General features: G+C 42.4%; 1 protein-coding gene across 4 annotated transcripts in view; it reads right to left on the bottom strand.

Annotated features, from left to right (window-relative positions):
- epha4b (eph receptor A4b) overlaps positions 1–24,399 on the bottom strand; it is a 115,390-nt gene extending 90,991 nt beyond the window's left edge. The window contains exons 1-2 of one of the 4 annotated variants that reach the window (XM_061241413.1): positions 24,327–24,399; positions 685–749 (exon numbers count right to left, since the gene is read on the bottom strand). In XM_061241413.1, the coding sequence (XP_061097397.1) occupies positions 685–749; positions 24,327–24,330 (69 nt within the window). In that variant the 5' untranslated portion in view covers positions 24,331–24,399. Of the gene's footprint in view, positions 1–684; positions 750–14,646; positions 14,817–23,592; positions 23,709–24,236 lie in introns of those variants that run through there. The other 3 variants (XM_061241412.1, XM_061241414.1, XM_061241411.1) reach the window with 3 other exon arrangements.
- Between the last annotated feature and the right edge of the window lie 496 nt (positions 24,400–24,895).

Below are 24,895 nucleotides of genomic sequence, written 5' to 3'. Positions count from 1 at the left end.
CTGTCAGGCCAGCACTGCACATAAAGTTTCTGCTCCTGGAACCCATGTTCTGGACACAATGTGACCACAGATGGACTGTTATGCTCATCCAACGGTCTATCGGTGTGACTTTTATTGGATTGATCAAACGCAGTTCACATTCAGTGTGCGCATGTGCATGTTGGTGTGAGAGTGTGAGAGAGACAGAGAGAGGTGTTACCTGTGTTACCTGTTCAACTTGGCAATATTATCATTGCAGTTAATAACTAATTGCTTTCAATAGTTTACTTCTTGTTTTATGTCTTAGTTTTTCCCTTCTATTTGGACTTGTCCTATTTTTATGTGGGTACGTTTATTATGTAACGCTTTGGCAATATTTACTGTATGTATTTCATGCCAAAAAGCAAACTGAATTTATTTGAGAGAGAGTGAGAGAGAGAAAGAGACAGTGAGAGTGAGAGAGAGAGAGAGAGAGAGAGAGAGAGAGAGAGAGGGGGAGAGCAATCACATAGCTTTGGAGCATCTGAAGCTTCACCTGTCCGTCATCACCAGCAATTGTTATGTTTCAGTTATGGAAACAGTAGTAGTAGTAGTAGTAGTAGTAGTAGTAGTAGTAGGAGTAGTAAAAGAAGTATCAGGGCACTAAGAGCATGCAGGCCTTCATTCAGGAGGAAGTGATGTCACAGAAAATGATGGCATACTCACACCCTCGGCTGGATACGCCTCCCAGCCCAAGTCTCCCAGCGCAGACATTGAGTCCAGCAGCGTCACTGCATGAAGGGAAATCAAGGGACAGAAATAGAAAGACAATAAGTGTGGACGGGGGGAGGGAATGATGACAGCACAGTGAGAGCGAGGGAGAGCTAGGGAGTGAGAGAAAGAGGGAGTAAAACGACAGAAAGGGAGAGAGATGGAAGAGGTCGGGCGAGGCGGAAAAAAAGGGATTAACGCGGACACACAGAGAAGGTAGCAGTGACAAGAGGAGACAATGAGGAAGAGACGGAGAAAGAGTGAGCGAGAGACAAACAGAAAATTATGAGCGCATATGTGCGGGACAGGTCATTGCATGCAGAGAATAGATTATTTTAGACAATTACATATCTATTTTGGAAATTCCTGGGGCGGTTTCAGAAATGATCACCTGCTGACGGGGCAGGAGCTAACCTGCTGGCAAGCCCTGGGGCAATGGCCATCCACAGTCAATTAGGACTACAAATCCCACACTGCTCACACTATGACAGGCGACTTCTTCACTTTCTCAAGCAAAGGTCTCAACGAAACACAAATACACACGAACGCACGTGCGCACACACGCGCACACACGCGCACACATGCACCTTATGCACACACAAACATATCCATGTTGACAAAAAGAGAACATACTATAGGAAAAAATGAATACACAAAGCTGTTTTGCTGATAAAGCACTGGAGAAAGCTGCCATTTGCACAATTTTCTGAGAGGAGAATTGGAGAGGTTAAAAAGATGGGTAAATGGCTATTTAAAGTCTGGAGATCCATTTCCCACAAGTATCTGAACTGCGCTTTCCCCACTTTGAGCTCCATTCCAAGCCAATTAAAGCCCAAGCCCTGCGAGCAATTAATTTTTAATTACATCCAACCTGCAGATGTTCCCTTCATCTTCAACCATTCGCCCCTCTTGCCACCATTCTGGAGCAGTGCACCTTCGTTAAATAAAACTGTAAATAAAACATTTTAAATGTGTGAAAATTCACATTTGCAGTCCTGCGTGCCACACTTGGACGCATTTTCAGAGGCTACGTTTCCTGCCTTGTATTTCAGATGGGGTAGTGAATCACTGGGAAATAAAGCTCAAGAAAACATTTTTAAAAGGGCAAACCGGCTCATCGCCCACTCTTTAAACCCATAGCTGGCCAAAAATAAACTAGCACAGGCTGTGAAAAAGAAGTGAAATTAAAGAACAGGAGGTCAGTGTAGTTCAACGTCTGATATCAGCATATCTTTGCTCAAATTAACATAATTATGATTTGCAGGTTATCTGTTCATCCTTTTTTTACAAAACACAACTCATTTGTCCATATGAAAGATTCAAAAGAAAACCGACACTGCACCTATGGTTCTAAGAATCACACAAATGCGTCACACACGCACACGTTTTACCAATATCTATTAACCAAGAACAACAAATAAACTATAATAACTAATATGCCCTTAAAACATTATTCACACACACCATTGTGATGCTTATTTTTTGTAATGAATGTGATGAACTATATGTTAACTTGTGACGACTTTTCTCATTGATTTATAATGGTTTTTAAATGGATAAGGGCAGATTTATGCTGCCAAATATGATGTTACAATTTTGCTGTCGCTGATGTTTTTGTAAACTGAATTTTGTTGTAAAGGTTTATAAAAAAATTATTATCTTTCATACACACACTCATGTTATTTTAAATTGAATACTTTAACTCTACCACTCACAATGGTTTTCTCTCTCCCCTACTTTTGCAGATTAATACACACACTTGCTCACCTGCAAACATTATCTTAATCTCACTCACTTCACATTTCACTCCATCACTCTCACTCATTCGTTCACTTTTCCCTCAAACATTCATTGGATGTCCAAGATGGTACACCCAGAGCATACAGTACATGATATACTTCACTGCCTCTCTTGGAAGCAAACCAACTGACTTGCCTTCTATGCGTCATTTAAAGGCCCACATGCATATTTATTTTAGCTTTTCATATTATTATGGAGCTTTTAATTTGTGTTCCATACTGCTTCAAATAAAGCAATGTCCATTCTGGGTCTAACTGCCATTTTTCCAAGCTGTTCGTAAAACGATTTCCAACGTGATGTATGTTTTTGCATAATTATTGGATGATGCTGGTAAATGATAGGACTACCGGACAAGGATGGGGAAGGGAAATTGGGCTCTGGTGGCAGGGTTAGGGACTTTTCAAAAAGTCTACATCACTACTCTTTGCAAACGTTTTGTGGGCTTGTTATATATTAAAACCATGAAGAAAATATGCATGAGCCTTAAACTGCGCTAAAAACTCTTAGCAGGGTAGCAGATTTACTCTTTCACTGAGCTGCATTGGGAGGTGCCGGTACTACTTTCTGACTGGACAAGCTCCTATCAGCAAACTCCTAGGTTGCAAGTCCACTTAAGAACAGGGCCGGACAAGTTTTGTGCGCCATTCTTTTTCGTTCACTCTCCTGTTTCCATGTCTGACCACTAATGACGCCTAAATTCAAAATCAAACTTTATTTTTAAATCACAATCACAGGGTCAGATTTTATATAATCTGAATATCCTGAAGCCATTTTGTCAATTTAGTGTCCACTACAAAGTAGATACATTGGGGAGAGGTGTACTGTCTGAGCGGTATGTGAATGCTCAGTGGTGAGAGAGCGTCAGAGAGCGCTCCCCTACCTCCTCACACTCATCTAGAGCCACATTTGTAACATAACCCCTCGGCCCTGAGATAAAAGACCTGACCGTTAGTCATTTCCACCTGGATCATATTCAATATTATCTAATAAGCATAACAAAAGGCCGTCAATGGGCACAGAGCTCAAACGTGAAGCAGAGAAACCAAATCAGAGTCTGAAAATAAAATTATTCATCTCGTTCAAGGGGGCCATAGCAATAACAGATGATGTCACCCGAGCCCCTTGTTTACATAGGTGCGTTGGGTTTGGGCGGATAAGACGTTTTGATTATTCCCCGCTTTCGGGCGGGAGTGCAGTCCAACCCGCAAGGCAGACAGAAACGGCCCACTGGAAACATATTATTGCTAATTCCATTAATAAACGCACTGTATTGGCTTCCCCGAAGATGCAGCCTGCATCTTCAGAGGGATCAGGTTGCAGAGAAAACAGTTATTGATTACGATCGCCATTTTTTGAAATACCGAGGTCCAGCAACAGGCAATATTTGAGTGCTGCCTACCGTTCACCTATATTAAAACAACATCATATTTGTGGATAAACTATATTCCGTTATTGGTGTAGTTACTGTGTTTAGGCTATTCTGTGTCTCCTGCTGTATGTGATCAGGGAGGCTGTTGCATCCTTCTCTGCCGTTATGCTATGGCATTTGGCTTTTCATCTTGTTGAACGGTGGCACAGAGCTTCCCGTCTGACCCTGTTAACTTGGCGATCATTCAAAGGCAGGCCTGTATTGACAGGGGTGGGAGTGCTCTGTTTCTTGAGCTCCAAACTGCTGCACCGCACAAGATTTTCGGGTCTTTAATCCCCCCAAGGCCTGCCTGGGCGAAATGTCCTTTCATCTACCTGCCAAGACTCAAACGCCCTCGCCAATACCAAACAGTGGGGCCAAGACCCCACGACAGCTCCTCTTGCTTAAACACTGTTCTCGCTCTCTCACTTTGTGAGAGTATGCTCACTGCATCTCTCTCTCTCACTTTCTCTCTCTCTCTCTCTGAGACTGAGTATGCACACTGCATCTCTCTCTCTATCTCTCTCTCTCTGAGACTGGGTATGCACACTGCATCTCTCTCTCTATCTCTCTCTCTGAGACTGAGTATGCACACTGCATCTCTCTCTCTATCTCTCTCTCTGAGACTGACTATGCTCACTGCATCTATCTCTCTCTATCTCTCTCTCTGAGACTGAGTATGCACACTGCATCTCTCTCTCTATCTCTCTCTCTGAGACTGACTATGCTCACTGCATCTATCTCTCTCTATCTCTCTCTCTGAGACTGAGTATGCACACTGCATCTCAGTATCTCAACTGCATCTGAGTATCCCATCTCTCTCTCTCTCTCTCTCTCTCTGAGACTGAGTATGCTCACTGCATCTCTCTCTCTCTCTCTCTCTCTCTCTCTCTCTCTGAGACTGAGTATGCACACTGCATCTCAGTATCTCAACTGCATCTGAGTATCCCATCTCTCTATCTCTCTCTCTCTCTGAGACTGAGTATGCTCACTGCATCTCTCTCTGAGACTGAGTATGCTCACTGCATCTCTCTCTCTCTCTCTCTCTCTCTCTGAGACTGAGTATGCTCACTGCATCTCTCTCTCTCTCTCTCTGAGACTGAGTATGCTCACTGCATCTCTCTCTCTCTCTCTCTCTCTCTCTCTCTCAGACTGAGTATGCACACTGCATCTCTCTCTCTCTCTCTCTCTCACGTTACCTGCACTGTGACTCACGGCCTCCATTCACCTAGAAGATTGGCTGACCGCATTACCTCCTCCTGTCCCCCAGCTTGCCCTTCAGGGCATTTCATTTGAGGGAAAAATGTATGTGTTAACCCTTGTGTTGACCCACCACTATGTTTAACCCCCTATATGATCATTTTTCAACTTGAAATTTGATGACAAAGTTTGTGATGAGTGACAGGTTGTTTCTTCATGCAAAATAGATTTGGGGTTTAAAATTCAATTAAGCTGCTTTATTTTAGGGGTTAAGTGAAGGCGGGTCATTTTTGACCCTTAGGACAAGGGGAGTGTACAGAATGTTAAGACTACACAAGGATTAATGCAGGCCATTTTAATTCACAAAATAATACAAAAACAACAACAATAAATTTGAAAAAAGAAAGTGTAATTATTATCTCTGGGTTGTTTTTGGCCGTTACATCAGAATGCAGGAGCTTGTAATTTCACAGCTAATCGCCCTTGTGGGTGAATTCATTAGGTAAACAAGTGTAAAATGAGGGCAGAGTTCAGGTGAGGGGACTGTGCCAAAATGTTAATATACACTCAGTGGGCACTTTATTAGGTATTTATTAGACCTTTTTCTGCTGCAGTAGCCTATCCACTTAGAGGTTTGATGCGTTGTGAGTTCAGAAATGGTCTTCTGCATACCACAGTTGTAATGCGTGGTTATTTGCATTACTATCACCTTTCTGTCAGCTTTGGTCAGATCATTCTCCTCTGATTCTCTCATAAACAGCGCGCTTTTTCCCACAGAACTGCGAATCACTGGATGTTTTTTGTTTTTCGCACCGTTCTTTTCTGAGTGCTCAGTGAGTGCACAGCACCTCTGGGAGACCACTGGGTTCTTTCTTTCTTGTCGCTCACTGAAAGGAGAATGCGATGTGCATCAAAAGCTTTGAGTGACCCTGTTGTGGACAGTGGTAACCTGGCAACAGGGTGGCCTGGAGGAATCGCACACCTGCAGCCAGATTGCCACCGTCTTATTATGCGAATGTCAAAGCCTCATACACACTCTGCACTCCCGCACAGCATAACTACTGTTCACACACATATTCTCTCTCCATCTCTCTCCTCTCTCAATCTTTTCCTATCCCTCTCTAGTGCTCTTACTCTCACCCCAATCTCTCAGTCTCCTTGTACGTTCCACTCCTGATTGTTTCTCAGTGTTTGGCCGACATGTCTTCCCTGTGTTGTTGGGTAGGAGTGGATACTGGTGCTTCGTGCTGCTCTACCCAGACCCTCAGAAAGGCCTCACTCAGCAAAGAGCCCTGTCCTCTTTCCCCAGCCAGGTCTCACACCAGGGAATTAACACCCTGACACCCCATTGAAGGGGGAGGGGCAGAAGTCAGCAACCCTCTGAATTACACACAGAGGTATATAGATTTTAAACCCTTTCGTTGCAGTCAGCCAGCCTCGTTCCTGGAAGGGCTTTGATTCTCAAGGTCCATACAAACCAAGGACTATAACCATAACAATAACTATAATGATAACGATGCAAGCGTCCACACTGATGAACGATAATGCTCTGTAAATAGTCTCTTGGCTACGTCGTCGGCCATTTTGAACGTGACACCCTGTAAAACACCCTGTGCCACCGTTGATCCCAATAATGTTGTTCGTCACTGTCATTATAGGTGTGGTGTGGACTCCAAAACACTTCTTAAAACAACATATTTATAGTTATTATTATAGTTATAGTTCTTGGTGTGGATGGGCCTTAATACTGAATAGAGAGACTGTGTGTGGCTCATGGGTGAGACGGTGGTCCAGTTCTCTCACTTCTCAAATCCTGTTATTCTCTAAATTTTAACCTTTAACAGTTTTATTTGGTTTTTGTGGGTCAAAGAATTCAATGTTATTCTTATCAGCAATTCTTATAAGCAGCTTCATTACATGAACGCTAGTTGAGGCTCACTGAATTTAAATTCACATCTGCATTTGCCCTATTATTTCCATTCTGAAAAAAGAACACTTAGGACCAATTTAAAATGATTAAACCAAAACTTGAACATGGGAGTGCATATAAGCACCTCTGTTATCTCACAGAAAGCCAACAAGGTTTTTCAGCCAGTAAGTGCCACTGAAACAAATCATCTGTGGTCAAAGGCCGCTCTTAACTGCACTTACAGGATCCTTTTCAGGCAGAGGCCAATTTAACCAAAATACACAGACAGTGTATGGCATAAAAGAAAGAGGTGTTCGCTGCTGAACAAAACTGTCCAAACTAGGTTTTGAAACAGCTAGCAGATGGCTGACCAGTTCAGACCAGCTCCCAGCTTGACATGGTTTAGCTGGTTGACCAGTTCAGACCAGCTCCCAGCTTGACATGGTTTAGCTGGTTGACCAGTTCAGACCAGCTCCCAGCTTTCTATCAGGGTTGTATCGGTATCAGTATAATATGATGGGCCAATATGATGATGCAACACACAGTACATGCACTACAGAGGTGATGCGTTTGAGCTGCTGCTTGTGCTGTAACTATAGTGAAACCGTGTTGCTGAAAGGGTAGCCAAATCACAGTCATCCGAATCTCTTCTATTATTTCTTTTTAATAAATGGTTTTACCTGCCAAACTCACAAGCAAATCTATTCGGAGACTCCCTAGCTCTCTGGACTAATAGAATCACAGGTGTCAACTTTTGAAAGACAAATGCGTAAAGTTTACAGTATAGGCCTACATTAAATGTGTTGTTGACTCATTTTCTTGTTGATTTCTAATGTTTAATTAACTAGATAAGGGTGTCTCAAATCAACACATGCTAAATAAAACAAATTATTTCAGCATGTTTGAATATGTAACTTCATCACTGCCGGTTGAGATACGTACATAGATGCCCCCGATGTGGCATTTTTCAGACAGCAGTTGGTCCTTTTTTAAAAAAAAACACATTAAGCCCAAAGGCTTAATCTCTACCGTACTCAAATGTTAGGAATGTGAGCCAACCAGACATTTCACCAGCATATTGTGTGGGGACATTTTTCAGCATTTTGATGGAAAAAGGGAATATCATCCTCTCGGGGTAACACTAAATTATTGCTGTTGTGGAACCTTATCTCGTTGACTTCATGTCAGAGAGCCGCTAAACTCGCCAAGAAAACCGATCGTGCGGTGCACGGCTAGCGCATTTACTGGTAACCGCCAATATCTTTGTGGTGCATTATCGTATCACTTTAACACCGTTCAGGGGCTTAAGAGGATGAATTACTGCCGGGTTAACGCTTACAGAGGAATCTGTGTCTTTACAGTGGATACTGGATGCATCGGATGATGGTGGATGCATTACTGAAAACAATTACTGCTGCACTGAATGCAAGCTTATTTCTCCTCGCCGATTAACTCTCAGAAATATTCATTGCACAATGCGGTAATTGAAACACTGTGAAAAACGACTGTCGTGCTGGACCTTAAATGCATTGTGGGGATGCTGCCGGTCAGGCAAATGACAGGTTATGGGTTTCAGTGGGTAGGGAAGGGCATACAGGTCCACTTAGAGGCTTGGACAGCTGACAGTCGTGATCATCTCTGTGGAGCCACCAGCATAGGGCCGATGTTGGCTCAGGAGGTAAGAGCAGTCGCCTGGAAGTCGGAGGTTCGATCCCGCCCTGGGTGTGTCGAAGTGTCCCTGAGCAAGACAGCTAACCCCCAGTTGCTCCTGACAAGCTGGCCGGTGTCTTGCACGGCAGCCAATCGCCGTTGGAGTCTGAGTGTGTGAGTGGGAGAATGAATCATCAAATGTACAGCTCTATAAATGCAGACCGTTTAGCATCCGGCCAGTCAGTTGCATAGAGCTGTTGCGGGCAGCATTAACTCTCAGTAATATTAATTGCACAATGCTGCTGCCAAACAGCCTCCTACTTGACTCTTCACACAAGACTGTTGGCGCAAAGCTGTTAAGTCAACATTGTACAGCCACATTTTTTTTTCTAATCCCTGGTGTTTTCTTGACCTTATGTTTCATTAACATGGCCACTGCAAAGATGGATTTGACAAGAGCAAGCAGGGAGTAAAACATCGCAGAGCAAAGAGATGAATTGAATGAAGACAAGTAAAGGTCATGCTAACGCTAACAAAACTTAGGAATCGGGGGGAGCCGACATTTGGACTGCGATTTTAATAAAATGGTGGGTCAACTGGATGGCGGAAAGCCCCTGGGGCTTACACAAGCCACAAAGTGGACTTAAAGGATTTTTTAAAGGTGCAAGAATGAAGGTCCAAATGATACGGTGGCTGATTATGAGTGCAGTCCTGGAACTGTCCCTTGCAATAGGGGTGAAATGCTGTAGCAGAGGGGCTGATGGTAAATGAAGTCCAGGTTTTATGGGAGCATAAACTGTTCCACACACTCCACCAACTGACTGCATCTCCAATCAGAACAGTGGCAATAGCTAATGAAAGGATGTTCCAGCATTTAATGCAAATAGTAATACATAGCATTTCCCAAACTAAAATCCATGGATAGATTAAAAAAAGCAGCTTCTCGGGACTTTCATTTCATTAAACCTCTTGAGTGATGAAAAACGACAATGTAATCGGTCAATTGTCATGGGTTGAACTACATTCTGAATCAATATTGCAGACTAATGTCAGCGAAAACACAAGTAACTAAAAAATAAAATAAAATATTCCAACTTAGTCCATTAAGAGAAGGTACTACTAACAGTTGCTGTCTTGTTATCGTTCTCTTCTTACATTTGTCTTGTTTCATGTATTTATTTTTTTATATCAGCATTAGGCATAAAACTGGGAGAAAAAAAGGAAATAAAGCTCTCGAGTTCAAGGCGGAAGTGGGGGCTGAGATCAATGTGGCGCACAAGTCAAGGTCACAGACAAAACAACGAGGGGGACATGATTTAATTACACACGCTTGATTGATCAGGCCCTCGCTGAAATATGTATCTGCCGATAAGAACAGCCATCATGAATTAAAGCAATTAAAAATATAGTGACCTTTGCCTTCCCCGTGGAGAATTCCCTAATCCTGCAGGATTAGTAATGGAGGGAGGGAAGTATGCCTGGAAGCGCCTACCCGGCTGAAGAAAGACAGCTCAAGCTAGGTTTTGAAACAGCTGGTGGCTGGTCGACCGGTTCAGACCAGCTACAAGCTCGATGTGGTTTAGCTGGTTGACCAGTTCAGACTCTAGTAATGTTTTCAAACAGTCAACCCAGCTACCAGCTCAGAAATGCTACCAGCACTATCTGGTTCACCAACTCATACCCAGGTAGACCAGATTTATGACCAACTTGGCCATGCTGGTTGATCAGCTCATATCCAGCTAGACCATCTTATCACCAGCTTGACCAGCTCAATTTTCAATCTGGTTGAGCTGGCATAGCTGGATTTCACAGCAGGGTACATATGACTCCAAACGGGGCCATACAGCATGTACTCTCTAAGAGTTGATTTAACACTTGTACTGTTTGTACTGATTGCACTGTGTACCCCTGCACAAGAAACACAGCACCGAGCGCCGAGCTACAAGAGACCGCACACAAACTGGTGCTTAGCGCCTGAAAATGGTACCCAGCGGCAGAGCAAACAGACAATGCTGAATAAAAAGGTCCATTCGAAACTGGAACATGAGGACCTTCTCGTAAGAGCCAGCAGCACCGCCTCACTCTCCATCTCAAGTGGCTGAGAGAGAGAAAAAACCAGCCTGGTGCATTAACAAGCAACACGCAAAGCGCACGTATGCTAACCGGTCGAAGGTCTGCTCACGTAAATACGCGATTACGCTGCCGAAGGAGGATAGTTAACGAAGATCCCAGTCCCAGAGACCCCCACCCCTAACCCTAAACCTCCACCGCCCCCCCCTGTACCGACGATCCTCCGTTCTGTCGGGCCGAGACGCGGCCGGTATTAAAAGCGCTGCGTTTACACAGCCGGGAGGAGCGGCTGTTTGGCGGCGTCTTGGGTATTGAGAATCCATGCCATTAAAAAAGCAGGGGGAGAAAAAAGCACGCTAAATAAGAGCTGGGCTGCGTGCAGCTGAATCAATACCGGCCCCCCAACACATTAAAGGTCTCTTGAATTGCAAACACAGCTGCTGAGTGAGAACCGCGACCCAGGGGGAAAGGGGGGCGCTGACGGCGGAGCGTCGCAAAAGAAAGGGGATCCGAGTTCAGGATCCGCCAGCCTTCGCCTTCGCCTGAAAACACGAGGCGAGAGCGAGAGGAAGTACCGGGCTTAGCGGGGGTCAGAGGCGGAGAAAAAAGGGCTTCGCTTTCTCATGCTAATGTTCTCATAATGGGCTCCGAGGCGGACGGGAGCTACACCCCTTCACGCGCTATGTCAGAGACCAGGTATTAACCGCAACTCCTTAACTGTCGTCTTAGCGGACTGTTTTCTCTTTTTTGTATTAAAGGTTTGGAAAGAAAGTAAGCGACTGTCGTGAGACGTGCGAGTGTGTCAACATCTCGGGCACACTTGCAGTGGCAAGGAGCAGCGCTCCTGGCTGAATTGATTTTACAAGCAGAGGACTTGTTATTGTCTGTTTGCGAGAATGACCTACATTGAAAAAGACGTGAACGACATGAAACTGACGAGGAGATAGCGGCAGACACGGTTTCTCGCAGAACGGCTGTTCTCGGTAAACCAATCCCCAGCTCGGTGCGCAATCGGGCGCCGAAAGTCTACCCTCGAAGAAATAAACCCACTATAACAAACCGAATCTCTGAACCTGAGTCTGTCTTCAGGTTTAACCTCTCTTCCACCTTTCTATTTTTTCTATAACCACAATGTGAGCTATAGCACTTTGTAAACTGTTTTGACCTTCACTATGTTCTCAACTAAATCTCATCTGTAGGCACACAGGCTTACTTAATCAGCCCACAAAGAGGCCCTTCTTGTTAGCATTAAAGCCTCATCCTTAACAGAAATTTGCGTATTAAATAATGTGGATACACTCCCAATTGCTCTGAGGAACACTGTAAAGACAGCGGATCCAATGGTGTCCAGCTGCCCCTATGGGTAACTCGTCATGGTGTATACTGCTTATCCTGTATCTCCCTTGTTATATGTTTACATGCACGCTTATATGAATAAGATAACATACTGAACAAGATTTGGTCCTAGTAAACAGCATGGATTAAATACCCCAAATAAGGCCCAAATATGGCATATTCCGATTAAGAGGTGTGGCATATACCAATATAATTAGGATTATTTAAGCACTATTTGGACATGTATCCATCTCAATTTGGGTTTTCACAACAGTTTGTGACACATATGGCCTGATTGGGTACGGTCAGCACTGCTATTCCTACCCATTGCATTTTAAAGATGGACCAGACGTCTTGCGGTTTGCAGGGCACAATGGCAGTAAAAACGACAAGGAGGCAGAAACTATCCTACTGAAAGGTAAGTAAGGAATGTATGGGATGTAGCATTATGTGACTGTTTTACGTCTAATCGGCCTGGCACAGCTGCATGTTGTGAATGGGAATATCATACATTTATTTTTCAGTAGCCATGTAAACAGCTTATTTCTGAATGTTGTCATACTCAGAATAATGGCAATACACAATACAGAGTCATATTGACCAGACCAGTGCAACAAAGTGACATAAACAAACTCCTCCCTACAATAATTAAGTAAGTAAACAAACAATTAAATAATAAATAAATCAATAAAATAAATACTATGATATCAAAAGCAAAATGTAAAATTAGTGATTGTGGCGCCATCTGCTGTTTAAATGTAAAAATACATCATTCAAACAGTTCCCTGATTTGGTGGTCCCAGTTGGGTGGCCGTAATAAATCTTGAGATAATCATCAAGATGTAAAAATATTTAATTGTATTCCCATCTCATTTAATACATAGGGAGTGTTTACCTCACATGGATATGTTATACAATTATGAAAAATGTGACAACTGCTGTGTTTCTACAGCTCACTATGTTAATCACTGTAGATGACTATTGGGATTTTAGTCACAACAGGAGGTTGGATGTCATAGAAGAAGATGAAGCAAGCATAGCCGAAGCAGAAAAAATATATATATACAAATGAATTTCATATTGCTATACCTCTAATTAGACTGTTCCTCCATCTGATCCAGTACCACTCAATACACACTAACTCAAATGTTGTCCAAAAAGTTCAGGGCTTGAGGCTACAATAAACTACATTATCTATATCAGCCATATAGATGCTACATATAACCCTATATCTATGCAAGTTTACTAAACATGCAAAATGTACACCTTATATAATGATAACCTAATAGGATGCTGTCCAGCCGTTCTGATTCAGGATTAAAATGTAACTATAATTCCATAAAAAAGGCTACAATTGAATCAGCACACACACAAAAAAAGTGTAATTACGTATGAAATGCACATTTGGGCAATGGTTTGTAAGACTTCGCAAACCATTATCTAACGACAGTACTTTGCAAGACACCTTTCAGCGGCGACGTGTAGCTACTATATCACAGCACGCTTTAATTTCAACAACGAATTATACGTGGTTAAACGCTTTGTTCCGTCGCTTATACGTAACAGGAAAAGAGACAACAGCAAAGTGAAACCTACAACAGAGAAGAGAGACAAGTTTTCAAAACCATGCAATTACAGCCTCGTGTGCTTATCCTACTGTTACGTTTGTGTGGGTGTAGTCTAACGCACGTCTCGATGCATACAGAAGACACCAGGAAACGTCAAACAACTGGCAACCAATATATTCATAGACCCGTTCGTGTTGTATATGCATGGAGCAATATGCATGTGTAATATTTTCTCATCACGATATGGCTTAGTCTATGTGATCATGCAGATAACTACTTTGGCATAAATAGGTACTATCCGTAGGCAACAATGTAGAAGGACTTCGGTCTCGCGTATTCCTCCAACAACAATCACTCGTCTGTCTGTGGCATCAATCTACTGTAGTTTAGCATTTTACTCAATAATCATTTGATCGGAAACAGCTGCGTCAAACAACTGAAATCGCTGGGCTTGCGTTTCAACTAACAGCGCGTGACAAATTACATGTAACTGACCTGTATTGCTGATTCGCAGTATTTTTGTAATTAGTAAACCATGTTGAAAAAACAACAACAACAACAACAACAACAACAACAACAACAATAATAATAATAATAATAATAATAATAATAATAATAATAATAATAATAATATAACATGCAAAAGTTTAATGTCGCGCGACTTCACAAAAGCGCACATAATTTATAAGTTGCACTTATAGCCTATGGCTGAAGACTTAATTTTCATGTCACCTAAATCTTAAGCGTGAAAGATTCACATTGAATGCAAGTGTCCCAGAAAGAAATGTTGAGCAATTTTCCATGCTTCTTTCCCGTTCCCCTAGTCTAATACATGATTCATACAACCCACAGCATCCAAACGCAAGAGAGGCTGCACTTAGCTATGGTAATTGAACACATACATGGTTTGTAAGCTTTCTACAACAAACCTCAGTAATTATTTTAATCTCAATCAAAAACTATTTGATTTACCCTACCTTCATTTTCTGGGTAATTCCTTAAGGCTTGATTCGGCAAAAGGAAGCGAAGAATAAGGAGGGAGGGATAAATCCAGTCGCGAGCCATTTTCAGGCTGCTGCGTGCGCCTGCCGCATCCCTCTGTTACAAAGTTACTGAGCCTGGAGAGCGTGAGGAAAGCAGCGGGCAGAGCGAAGGAGGATCCCTCTCCAGCCCAGTCTGTCAATCACAGCGGAGTGGCTAGAACGCAAGACCCTGGGAATCCTTGCGCATCCGCAATTTTAAAGGCACATGCGCGTGCACACAAGCGAAAGATGCACGGTCTACGACCAAGCAACCTTTCAGACAGTAGGAAGTAAATTTTGAAAGGCAAGCGATAAGGGGAAGAAATCCATTGGACACAACTGGCTGAGTGTAATGCCAATTTTCTTTTTCTCAAGAAGCCTCCTATAATTCAGCCTTGTAATGCAAGTATTTGTGAGTTGTCATCACTCACACGTTATTTCAAATGACACATTATCTTACATTCCTAAACGAAACAAATGCGCTACAGCTGTGTCTTTAAAGAAATGCCAGTCCTCTTCTCAAAAGCTGCTGAAATTTTACTTTGGTTATGGCAAGGTAAGATTCAATACAGCCACTATTATTACATTGGACTTTTACTGACCTCCATTTAAGCTATCCTCAGGTCTCCACTATAAAGAATACTAAAGAGGTTCTGTTGATGGACACAGCTCAACAAGCAACTACATGTGAGGTACAGTAAATATGCAACAATGCACCACAGGATTTCACTCCCACCAAATTGCTACTGTGATAGCAAACAGCTTAGAAAGCTACTCTGCCATATATTTTATTGCGACCAAAAACTGGGCTGGAATATCAAGCAGTCAATATCCCAGAGGACAACTACATTGATTTATTATTTGTCCACCTCTGTCATGGCTCTTATTTTTATTGTGAGTTACATATAGCTACTGAATTATTCAGTTTTACAACACTGGCTTTAAGCTTTGTATATAAACTATATCTAATCTAACAGTACTGTAACTAATTGGACTCTCCTTGTAACTACTATGAATATGTAGTAATCCTCTTGCTGTACATTTGTAAGCTGAAATCCCCTTTTCCCAGATGACAGTCCATCAAAATAGATATAACTATGCAAAATTGAATTAGAATATTTAGCATTGGAGTAAACATACACTCAGTGAGCACTTTTTTTAGGTATAGGACTTATTTTTTAGACGTAATGGTCTTCTGCTGCTGTAAACTATCCACTGAGAGGTTTGATGCGTTGTCGGTTCAGAGACGCTCTTCTGCATACCACTGGTGTAATGTGTGGTTATTTGTGTTACTGTCACCTTCCTGTCAGCTTCGACCAGTCTGGCCCTTCTCCTATGACCTCTCTCAATACCAATACGTTTCTGACCATAGAACTACTGCTCACTAGATGTTTTTTGTTTTTCGCACCATTCTCTGCAAACTCTAGAGACTGTTATGTGTGGAAATCCCAGGAGATCAGCAGTTTCTGAGATACTCAAACCACCATGTCTGGCACCAACAATCATTCCACGGTCAAAGATCACATTTCGTCCCCATTCTGATATTTGGTCTAAAAAAACAACTGAACCTCTTGTCCATGTCTGCATGCTCGTATGCATTTAGCTGCTGCCACATGATTGGCTGATTAAATATTTGCATAAACAAGCTGGAGTACAGGTCTACCTCTATAAAGTGGACACTGAGTGCATAGTCACTGTGATGAATGTATACTTTTTATTTAAATTATTTTAGGGGTTTAACTTGCAGTTTGTTTTACTCTTGTATGTAGTCCTATAAGCATCTGGCAGTACCATTGCAGTAGACAAGGAAGGAAGGCGCCAAGGGACCTTGAATTAGTGGCATTTCTTCGGTGGCGACACACTTTTTGTCTGTGAGCCTCAGTACAAGCTATGAAAAGCTGTATAAATTTGTCCCGTGAGACTGAAAAGCTCAGCCAGTTAAATAAGGCGCTGCCCTGCTGAAACACATTTTAGTTAGATTGGGAAAAAAAAGTTAGTCGTATATTATTATTGGGAAACTGAGTGAAACTCTGGTTGCTGTTAACCTCACGTTTAAAGACTCCGCAGTTCATCTCTATGTGATCATAAAGGGATTTTCTTCCGACCACATCAGGCCACAGCCGAAGACTAACTCTAATTGAATGAAACATTTTTCTTGCACAGTGTTGCACCACCTCTCACCTCTGGTTATGCAACTTTTTTGAGGCAGCACCTCAAATTTACATTGTTAAAGCATAAAACCTGCCCTACCACATAATCATTTTAATGGGCAGGATGTTGAACTCTGGTTATGAGTGTCTTACTACAGTGACTGTTGTGAATGTTGTTAGGCTTGGAACCAGATCAAGATAGTATAACTGGCAAGAGCTGTCTGTTTAAGGTTATGGTTAAGGTTAATGATTCTTGATTCTTAACTAATAATGAGTCTTAACTTTGAACACAGATAATGATAATGTGACAACATCTACACAGTCACATCATAGCCTCGGATTTCAGATCCCTACTAGGGATGAGACAAATCAGTTCTTATATATAAGCCACTATCAAATGTATTAATGTGCACTCAAGTAATGAATGACATTTTCATAGGGTGTTGTGGTGGCTTTATTTTTTATTCTTTTTTATTTATTTATTTTTTACCAAAATATAGGGCAAGATGAACATCAATTTTGAAATATCTATTAAATTCAGATTGGTACCACCTAGAAATGTAACATATTTTGAGAAAAGTTTTTCTGGCCCTCTCTGTAACTACACTGGGGATCACATCTCCTCAGTGTTGCCAGGTCAGAGAAATATTTCCAGCCTGATGGGCACAATTTCTTGCACCACACACTATGTCTGACCGAGCCTGCGGTACATATGAAAAACTGCAACCCACGGCTTTGATTTTTCACCCGCAATTTCATCTTCAAAGGAACCCAATTGGGCAGAAAAACTGCAGACCTGGCGACACCACATATCCTCCTCTGAACAAACGATGTCAATCTTCAGTCTGGCAACGCTAGGATAATTTGCTTTCATATCATTAACTATGCATGCTAGTTGAACCCCTAAATTGTAGGCCTGCGTGCACAATTATCATATTCTCACTGTTCGGGTGAAATCGTTCCACATTGCGCGACAAGGTTTCGCTTAATTTTCCCAGGATTGACAGTTCTTGTACTTCATTAGCTATACCATACACTTTTTATAAAGCTTTTTTTAAAAACACAACATGTATTTAACAACTTATTTATAATGGAAGTGAAATGAAAATTCAATCAGAGACATGTATGATGGCTATGCAATCGCACTGTCAGCCAATCACCAGCATTGATGTAGAAAAATATAGCATATAGTATAAAAGTATAATATAAAAATCTAGTATAAAAAAGCCTGTTACCTGCTTCCGTCTGTGTTCCAGATCATCATATTACCTGCTGCCTCCCCGCCACCAGCTTTTGGCTCTGTCCCAGGTCAGTCCCTTGCAGTTGCCATTGCACTTGGTAAGTTTAATACCTCAACTCTTATTCTCACCACTGTTTGAGGGTTTCTTTTCACCGTTGGGAGTTATTTTACTTCATGTGCTATTTGTGGGCTCAGAGCTGTTATTTCCACTTTCTCCCTTCTGTTACTCTGTACAGCATCGCCACTGCCTGCCTTTTCTTAGCATTTAAATTTTAAACATAAATCATTCAAATTTAATTCTGGAGTCTTTGTGATCGAAGTGACAGATCGCTAAGCCAGCAACAATGAACAGAGAAGCGTAAGAAAGCTACCAACACATATCTCCCAGTCTGTACTATCTTGTTGACAAACAGCATTTATCAGACCACCTGTACTACGAGTTCTGTGATTTTATCACTCCCTACCCATATCCTATTTCTTATGTGTGAAAACACCATTTATTTCCTGCTACAGGCCAGTGCTGCTAAAGCACTGGCATTGACACCACTTATGGTCTTTTGTGATCTCACCTGGTGAAGTTTATATGTTGCCATATCTCCTATTTAGCAGATGCAAGGGCCAACATTTTTGTTTACAGTAGATATCCTATTTGTTCATAATATTTTCATTTCAACCATATGAATGATTTTCAAGTAAGGATTATGACTCCTTAACACCCACAACCTCGTCATAGGCTTCAATGATGCCTATACCCTACAATCTAGTCCCTTTTAGCACACGACCCTGAATTTGTCTGTCTCAATGTCACTTTTATACAAGGGCTCTGTGTAATCGCTTCTCAGTACAAAATGCAATCCCTGGAATCAAAACTCCCTACTGGAAAAGCCCTCATCAGATATAATCCTAATCGACTGGCATTTAAAGATGAAGGTCAAATCAATACCAATCCACTTCCAGGAGCAACAAGCTATCTCTAGGGCAACCTCTCCACGGGCACCAGCCAAGGAAGTCAGGTTTAAAGAATCCATTACACGTGTCATAATTCCATCAGACGGCAGGTCTACCGAGATGCGTCAGATACGCGATCCGCTTTTCGACGATCGGGAGAGGGGGAGAGCATTTTTGCGACGCCTCCGGCTGAACGCCGCGCGGTACGCCTTCATAACCAGGGCCGGCCAAGTGACAGGTGAGAAGAACGAGATGAGCCCACGGGCACATCTTCTCCAGGAGATACCCATGAATTTCAATAAAAGCTAATGAACCGCACGGCACATTTCCAGGGTTATTGCAACGTGTTTTACTAGCGGATCTCGCCTAGCAGGGATCATTCAAACACACACGCCCCGGGATGAATGTCGCGCTGTCCCTTGCAATAGAACAATGAGATTAGATTACACCTCGCGTAAACCTGTCTGTTCATTGAAAACGAAGGCCGCATGCTGCATATTGATGAGGACATTTGGAGCATTCTTTCCACGGTTTCACGGTTTCTCACATCATCTTTCTATGTGTTAATAATTATGCCCCATATCGGACTTCTGAAAAATATTTATATCAAAATTATGGTGAGGGAATTTGCAGGTTTTAAACTGATGTTGCTGCTGTGTCCTTGATCAAAATGCTTAACAAGAATTACACCTGTCAACACCCACCAGTTCTGGCTTGAATTAGATGTTTTACAAATATTAGAAATAGGCAATATAGCTAAAGCAGGGCCTGGTCTTCTTTCCGAAAATGTGACATACATTTAATGTCAACTGTGTATTGATAGCTCCTCTCCTGAAATGTTAAAATTCTTCCATTTTTGTTTTTCCATTGTAGGAATATGGTGACCCTGAATACTTGCACTTGAAAGATAAACATGTACTTTAACAACCTTCGTCTGGGTGTTCAAGACCAGTTCCTGTCTTCCCATTCATTGTTTGTGTTGATAAATGCTCAAGTCTAAGGGGCGTGCTCTGACTCAAAATTTATGGAAAAGGTAGAATTTCAATACCTGATGAATATCTGGGGTGTTATTGAAAGAGCTATTGGAAGAATGTTATTACTGTGGGGGGCAGAGTGTAGACAGATGGAGACACAAGTGGAGGTCACCTACAGAAAATTAATTTCAACAACAAGCTGGGGACCAGTAATGGAAAACAGATAAAACCCTATGGACTGTTTGGTGATAGGAGCTTTTTATGTTGGGAATACTGGGGCAAGATGCAAACATTCCAGGAAATGATGTTGATAAGCCAAATCAGTCTTGTCGTCACGGCAACAATACTCTATTTAAACTCAGAACAGAGCATAATCAAGAACATGGTTTCTATTTTATATTCCAAAGACAATGGACTATGTAAAGGAGGGTACAGTCTTTACATGGTCTAGCTTCATGCTTTATTAATGAAAATCTGAACCCCTGCCCTTTTGACCTGTCATTCTCCAAAAGAATATGTGTATTACATTTTCTGTTTATCTTCTGTTGTCACTGTCATCATCATCATCATCATCACCACCACCACATAAAAGATGATGGCTGATGTCTGTTTGAATGTTGCAGTGAATGTGATACATCCATAACCGTACATCCATAAAGCAAGAGAAGATCCATATCTGCCACACCAAGGAAATGAACTTGAGAGGCATTATGGTACCATTGTCATCATGCATGTCCATGACTGTGTGCTGAAAAAGGTTATATCATTGCTGTCAAGGTGGGGTTCGGGGGGTCAAAATTGTTTTCGCCCCAATTCCGTCGATTGACTTCAGATTATTCCGCTTGCTCATTTGAGGTGCAAATGAGCAAGAAGAATAATAAAGGAAATATTTTTGTGGAACAGATGAAAATATGGTGTTGCTTTGACACATCAATACTGGCAGATGGCAATTCATAATTACTCTGTGTAAGCAAAACTAGATGCTGGGTATGGTCTGTTAATGAGCCAGTTAGCTTATACTTAGCCAGGCTCTGTGGGCCTCAGAACACAGCACCTTTTTGTCATTATTGTAATTTCTTCAAAGAAAAAACTCATGTATATTTTAACCATGAAATTCAATGGATCTCACAAGCTGGTTTGCTGTAGCTTGCTAGATTTTCCTTGGTTTTGGTTCTACACAAATCCCACACTCACAGAATTGAGTAACCTTACGTTCACAAGATATTTTAAAAAGGAAACAAATGATGGTGTGAGATACATGGGTTATTATTTGGCATTATTATTTTATTATTTAAGATACCGAAAAAAACATCACTGAAATATGACAAGTGGGAAACAAATTGTCAATGAAAGGTGAAAAAACCCTAGATAACAGAGATGACCTAGAGATTATTGCCTAATTTACAACCGAAAATTAGGAGTTACACAGGTTTCAGAGCAAAATCTTTGCGTGGAGTGTGCAGCTGTTGGACTGGCTCCCTTATGCAAAATGGAGGATGAAGGGACTAGACCAGGTTGCAACCCATTTTCATACACTTAACGAATTGGCTGCACTCGTGATAAGAAATTAGTATGTGAGTATAAGTGTGTGAGGACACACCTTAAATGCACTGAACCACAGCCTGATTCTCAATCAGAAAGTGTGTCAACTTCACGCCGTGCTGCAACACACCTGGCAAGCTGATAATTAAACTTCACTGATCCCAGCAAGCCCACTCTTGCCTTTTTCTGCTCGCACTGTTTTATTTCTCATGTACTGCCTGATCACGTTCTTAACTTTGAATTTTCTCTCCGGCAGGACTCAGTGATAAATCAGTAATAATGTTTTTCTTGAAGTTTGGAAGTTCATTGAAAAGTGAAAACCTCTGAGGTGCAAAGTTTGCTGATGTTTTCATATTTAGAATACCTAGCTTGTAGATACAAAAATGTGTATTTGTTCCTGGTTTAATTATGTTTCGATTACTCTCTCTCTCTCTCTCTCTCTCTCTCTCTCCTTGATCACACATCCTCTCTTTCTCTATTTCTATCCTTTCTTAAAGACAAGTTAAAGACTACTTTCTTCCTGTCTTCTGTTCCTAACCCCTGACCATCTTGGCTGTCCCTGCCCACGATCCTGTTCCTTTCAATGTTTTTCTTTTTTCATACACACTTCACAACATAGAGGGAAGAAAAAAACAAAAATGTGAGAGATATTCATTCAGAAAATCGTGAAGCATAGTAGTTGTCCCTTCAAACAGATATTGCTGTTTTTAACCTGGCCTTTTGTATCCGAGACATGCCCTCCCATTTGCCACTTCCTTTTCCTCCTTCAATTTCCAACTCACTCCAACTTCAGAGCTGAGACAAGCGGCTAGGGCAGAAAGCACCGGGAAAATTCCGGAGACCTGTCAGCTGATGATTTTCTGGACTTGCAAAGCCATCATCCAGGTGATGCCAGGTCTACCATTAAAAGTTGAGGAAGGAGGGAGGGGGGGGGGGGGGCACAATGGAAGGACCTTGCCCAGGCTTTAGAGCGCATTCGCTGCCTTTCAGAGTCGCTCGCTCGTGTGCTAACCTCTCTATTGAGGGAGAACGACGTTTAATGGCTGACAGGTTGGTGCTCGCATAGAGGGAGACAGAGAGACTTGGGGAGGGCATTCAAAGCAGACTTTGCTCACAGCTTGCCGTGCCTCCCCGCTACAGCCTGCCAATGTTCAGCGGGCTGGCTGTGGCTAATAAGGGGCCTTTTCTCCTGAAGAGAGAGGGCCAGAGCGATAAAGAGGAAGAATGAAGCGAGGGAGAAAGAGAGGACACAATGTTGATTTACCAGTTGTATTACCATTTTTTAAGAATGTGTGTGTGGGGAGGGTCAAGGCAGGGGGGGGGGGTATTAGTTTATGGTTAAAATGCATGAGTGCGCATTCTCACACACCCATATAGGCTCACTCCTTCTCACTGACCTCACAAACACACACTCATTCAGTCAAGCACACCTGCTTCTCAAGCCTGTATCTATGCCTGTACCCTGACTACAATGCCAAATATGTCCCTCAAGCAGTGTCTCCTTAAGGTACAGTATGTGATGAATTCAGTACAATGATTTAAGGTTTAAGATTTAAATAGCCTAAAATAAAGTCTAATGGGCATGCCTAAAATAGCCAAAAATATGCTTTCTTTAAGTTCATCAGATCAAGTATACAGCAAGCTCAACATATGAGCTCAGTATAAAATATGTTCATATATAAGTACACAAGGTGTATGGGTTTTTTTTTTTTTTTACAAATAAAACGTTTCCTTGCATCAACCCAGAGCAGTCTGTGGGTGGGTTGGTTTCTTGCCAGGAATGCATTTTATTTGTATTTATTTTGTTTGTTAAATTTGTTAAATGTTAATTTTATGGACAACATTATACTACTTCTCAGTTTCCAATGTTCAACCTTGCTACTAATATCTTTATTTAAACACTGTACCTTTAAGATGCACTTTGTATGTCAAATCAGATCAGGGATTCCCAACCCTTGTCCTCTGTAGAGCTACAGGGTCTGCTGGATGGTTTTACTCAGCACTTAATTGGTCAATTAAAGTAGTTTAAGGTGAAAAAACAACATACCCTGCAGATATGCAGGACCTGGGTTGATTGCAGATTATCCGCTGTCTCGGCGTTCTACTTTACTATTAAGCACTCCAGGAATAATATATCCCACTGCACAGGGCATTGTAATGTAGTATTATACCAATGAATTAGATCATTCCTTGTTCTACCTGTTAAGCATTCATGTTCAGTGCCATTCAGAGTGTACTTCTGCCCCAGAAAGGAGTATAATTGCGAAAATGATTTGAGAAAACGACGTCAATCGTGACAACAGCACCGTGTCGCTTGTCTGGTGAAAGTTCGTTTGAATCCCACAACAACGATGAATGACCCACCCACCCCCAGCGCCGAATGCTGAACACCACGATTGCCTGTCCCGTCAGCGGCTACCCTTGCCGAACGGCCAGCGATCTGTCATCGTTCCTGCCTGCCCGGTCATCAGGCGTAGGAGCCGCGGCGCTAATGGCTAGTCCCGCAGCGCGCTAAACAAATTATTCAGCTGCATTATGGAGAGAGATGAGAGGGCTAATGGTTGCAAACACGCCGATGGAGATATTGATTGCCAACACGGGTTGCCTGCCCTGGAGGTAAATTTCGAAGCCATTCTGGAAACAGACGTCTGAAAGAAGTGTCGTGCTCTCGTGGGGGCGCGTGTACATTACCGTCCATCAAACACAGACGCCCTTAGCACCAGTGGAAAAGGCGGTCTTGCTTAACGCCGTGTGCGGGAGGAGGAGCCGTGTATAGCCTACACATCAACTTGGAGCCTCTCCCTCCTCTCGTCCCCGTGCACTGGGCTTCCACAGCAAAACCACTTCGATCTTTCGTCTTTGACCTCCTTTACTAACGAAGTTATAGGTAAAAAGCAGCCTTTTATTTCCACATTAGCGCGACTGCTGTTGCATCCTTCATTTCTATATAAAGACCGCTTTGACGTATAAATGTGAGGTAACGTTGTGAAATTCCACAATTTTAGTTTTATAATCGCCCCTCTACCGTGAGCACTAATGTTAGTCGCTGATGAGTGACGATGTAAAAGCAGTGTGCCTAGGGGAGGGCGAAGGAGGAAGTAAATCTTTCTGCCTCTTGACGCGGGAGCTAATTGGATCTGCCTCGTACTGGCGCAGGTAGGCGCTCGGCTCTCCCACCCCGCTGTATAAACACATCATTTTCCCCGCACGCTGATTGGATTACCTGCATTAGTGGTGTGATGGAGAGGCGGATGGAGGAAGGCCCCTGAGGGTCATGGAATCCTGGACGGGGCTGGGCTGTGGGTTCTGGAAATGGCCGACTGCAGCCTACAGCCGCCATAGAGGGAGGC

The sequence above is a fragment of the Conger conger genome, chromosome 5 (genome assembly GCF_963514075.1).
Source record: "Conger conger chromosome 5, fConCon1.1, whole genome shotgun sequence".
NCBI lineage: Eukaryota > Metazoa > Chordata > Actinopteri > Anguilliformes > Congridae > Conger > Conger conger.
The sequence above is the reverse complement of the archived record's forward strand: the minus strand, read 5'-3'. Positions and strand labels throughout refer to the sequence as shown.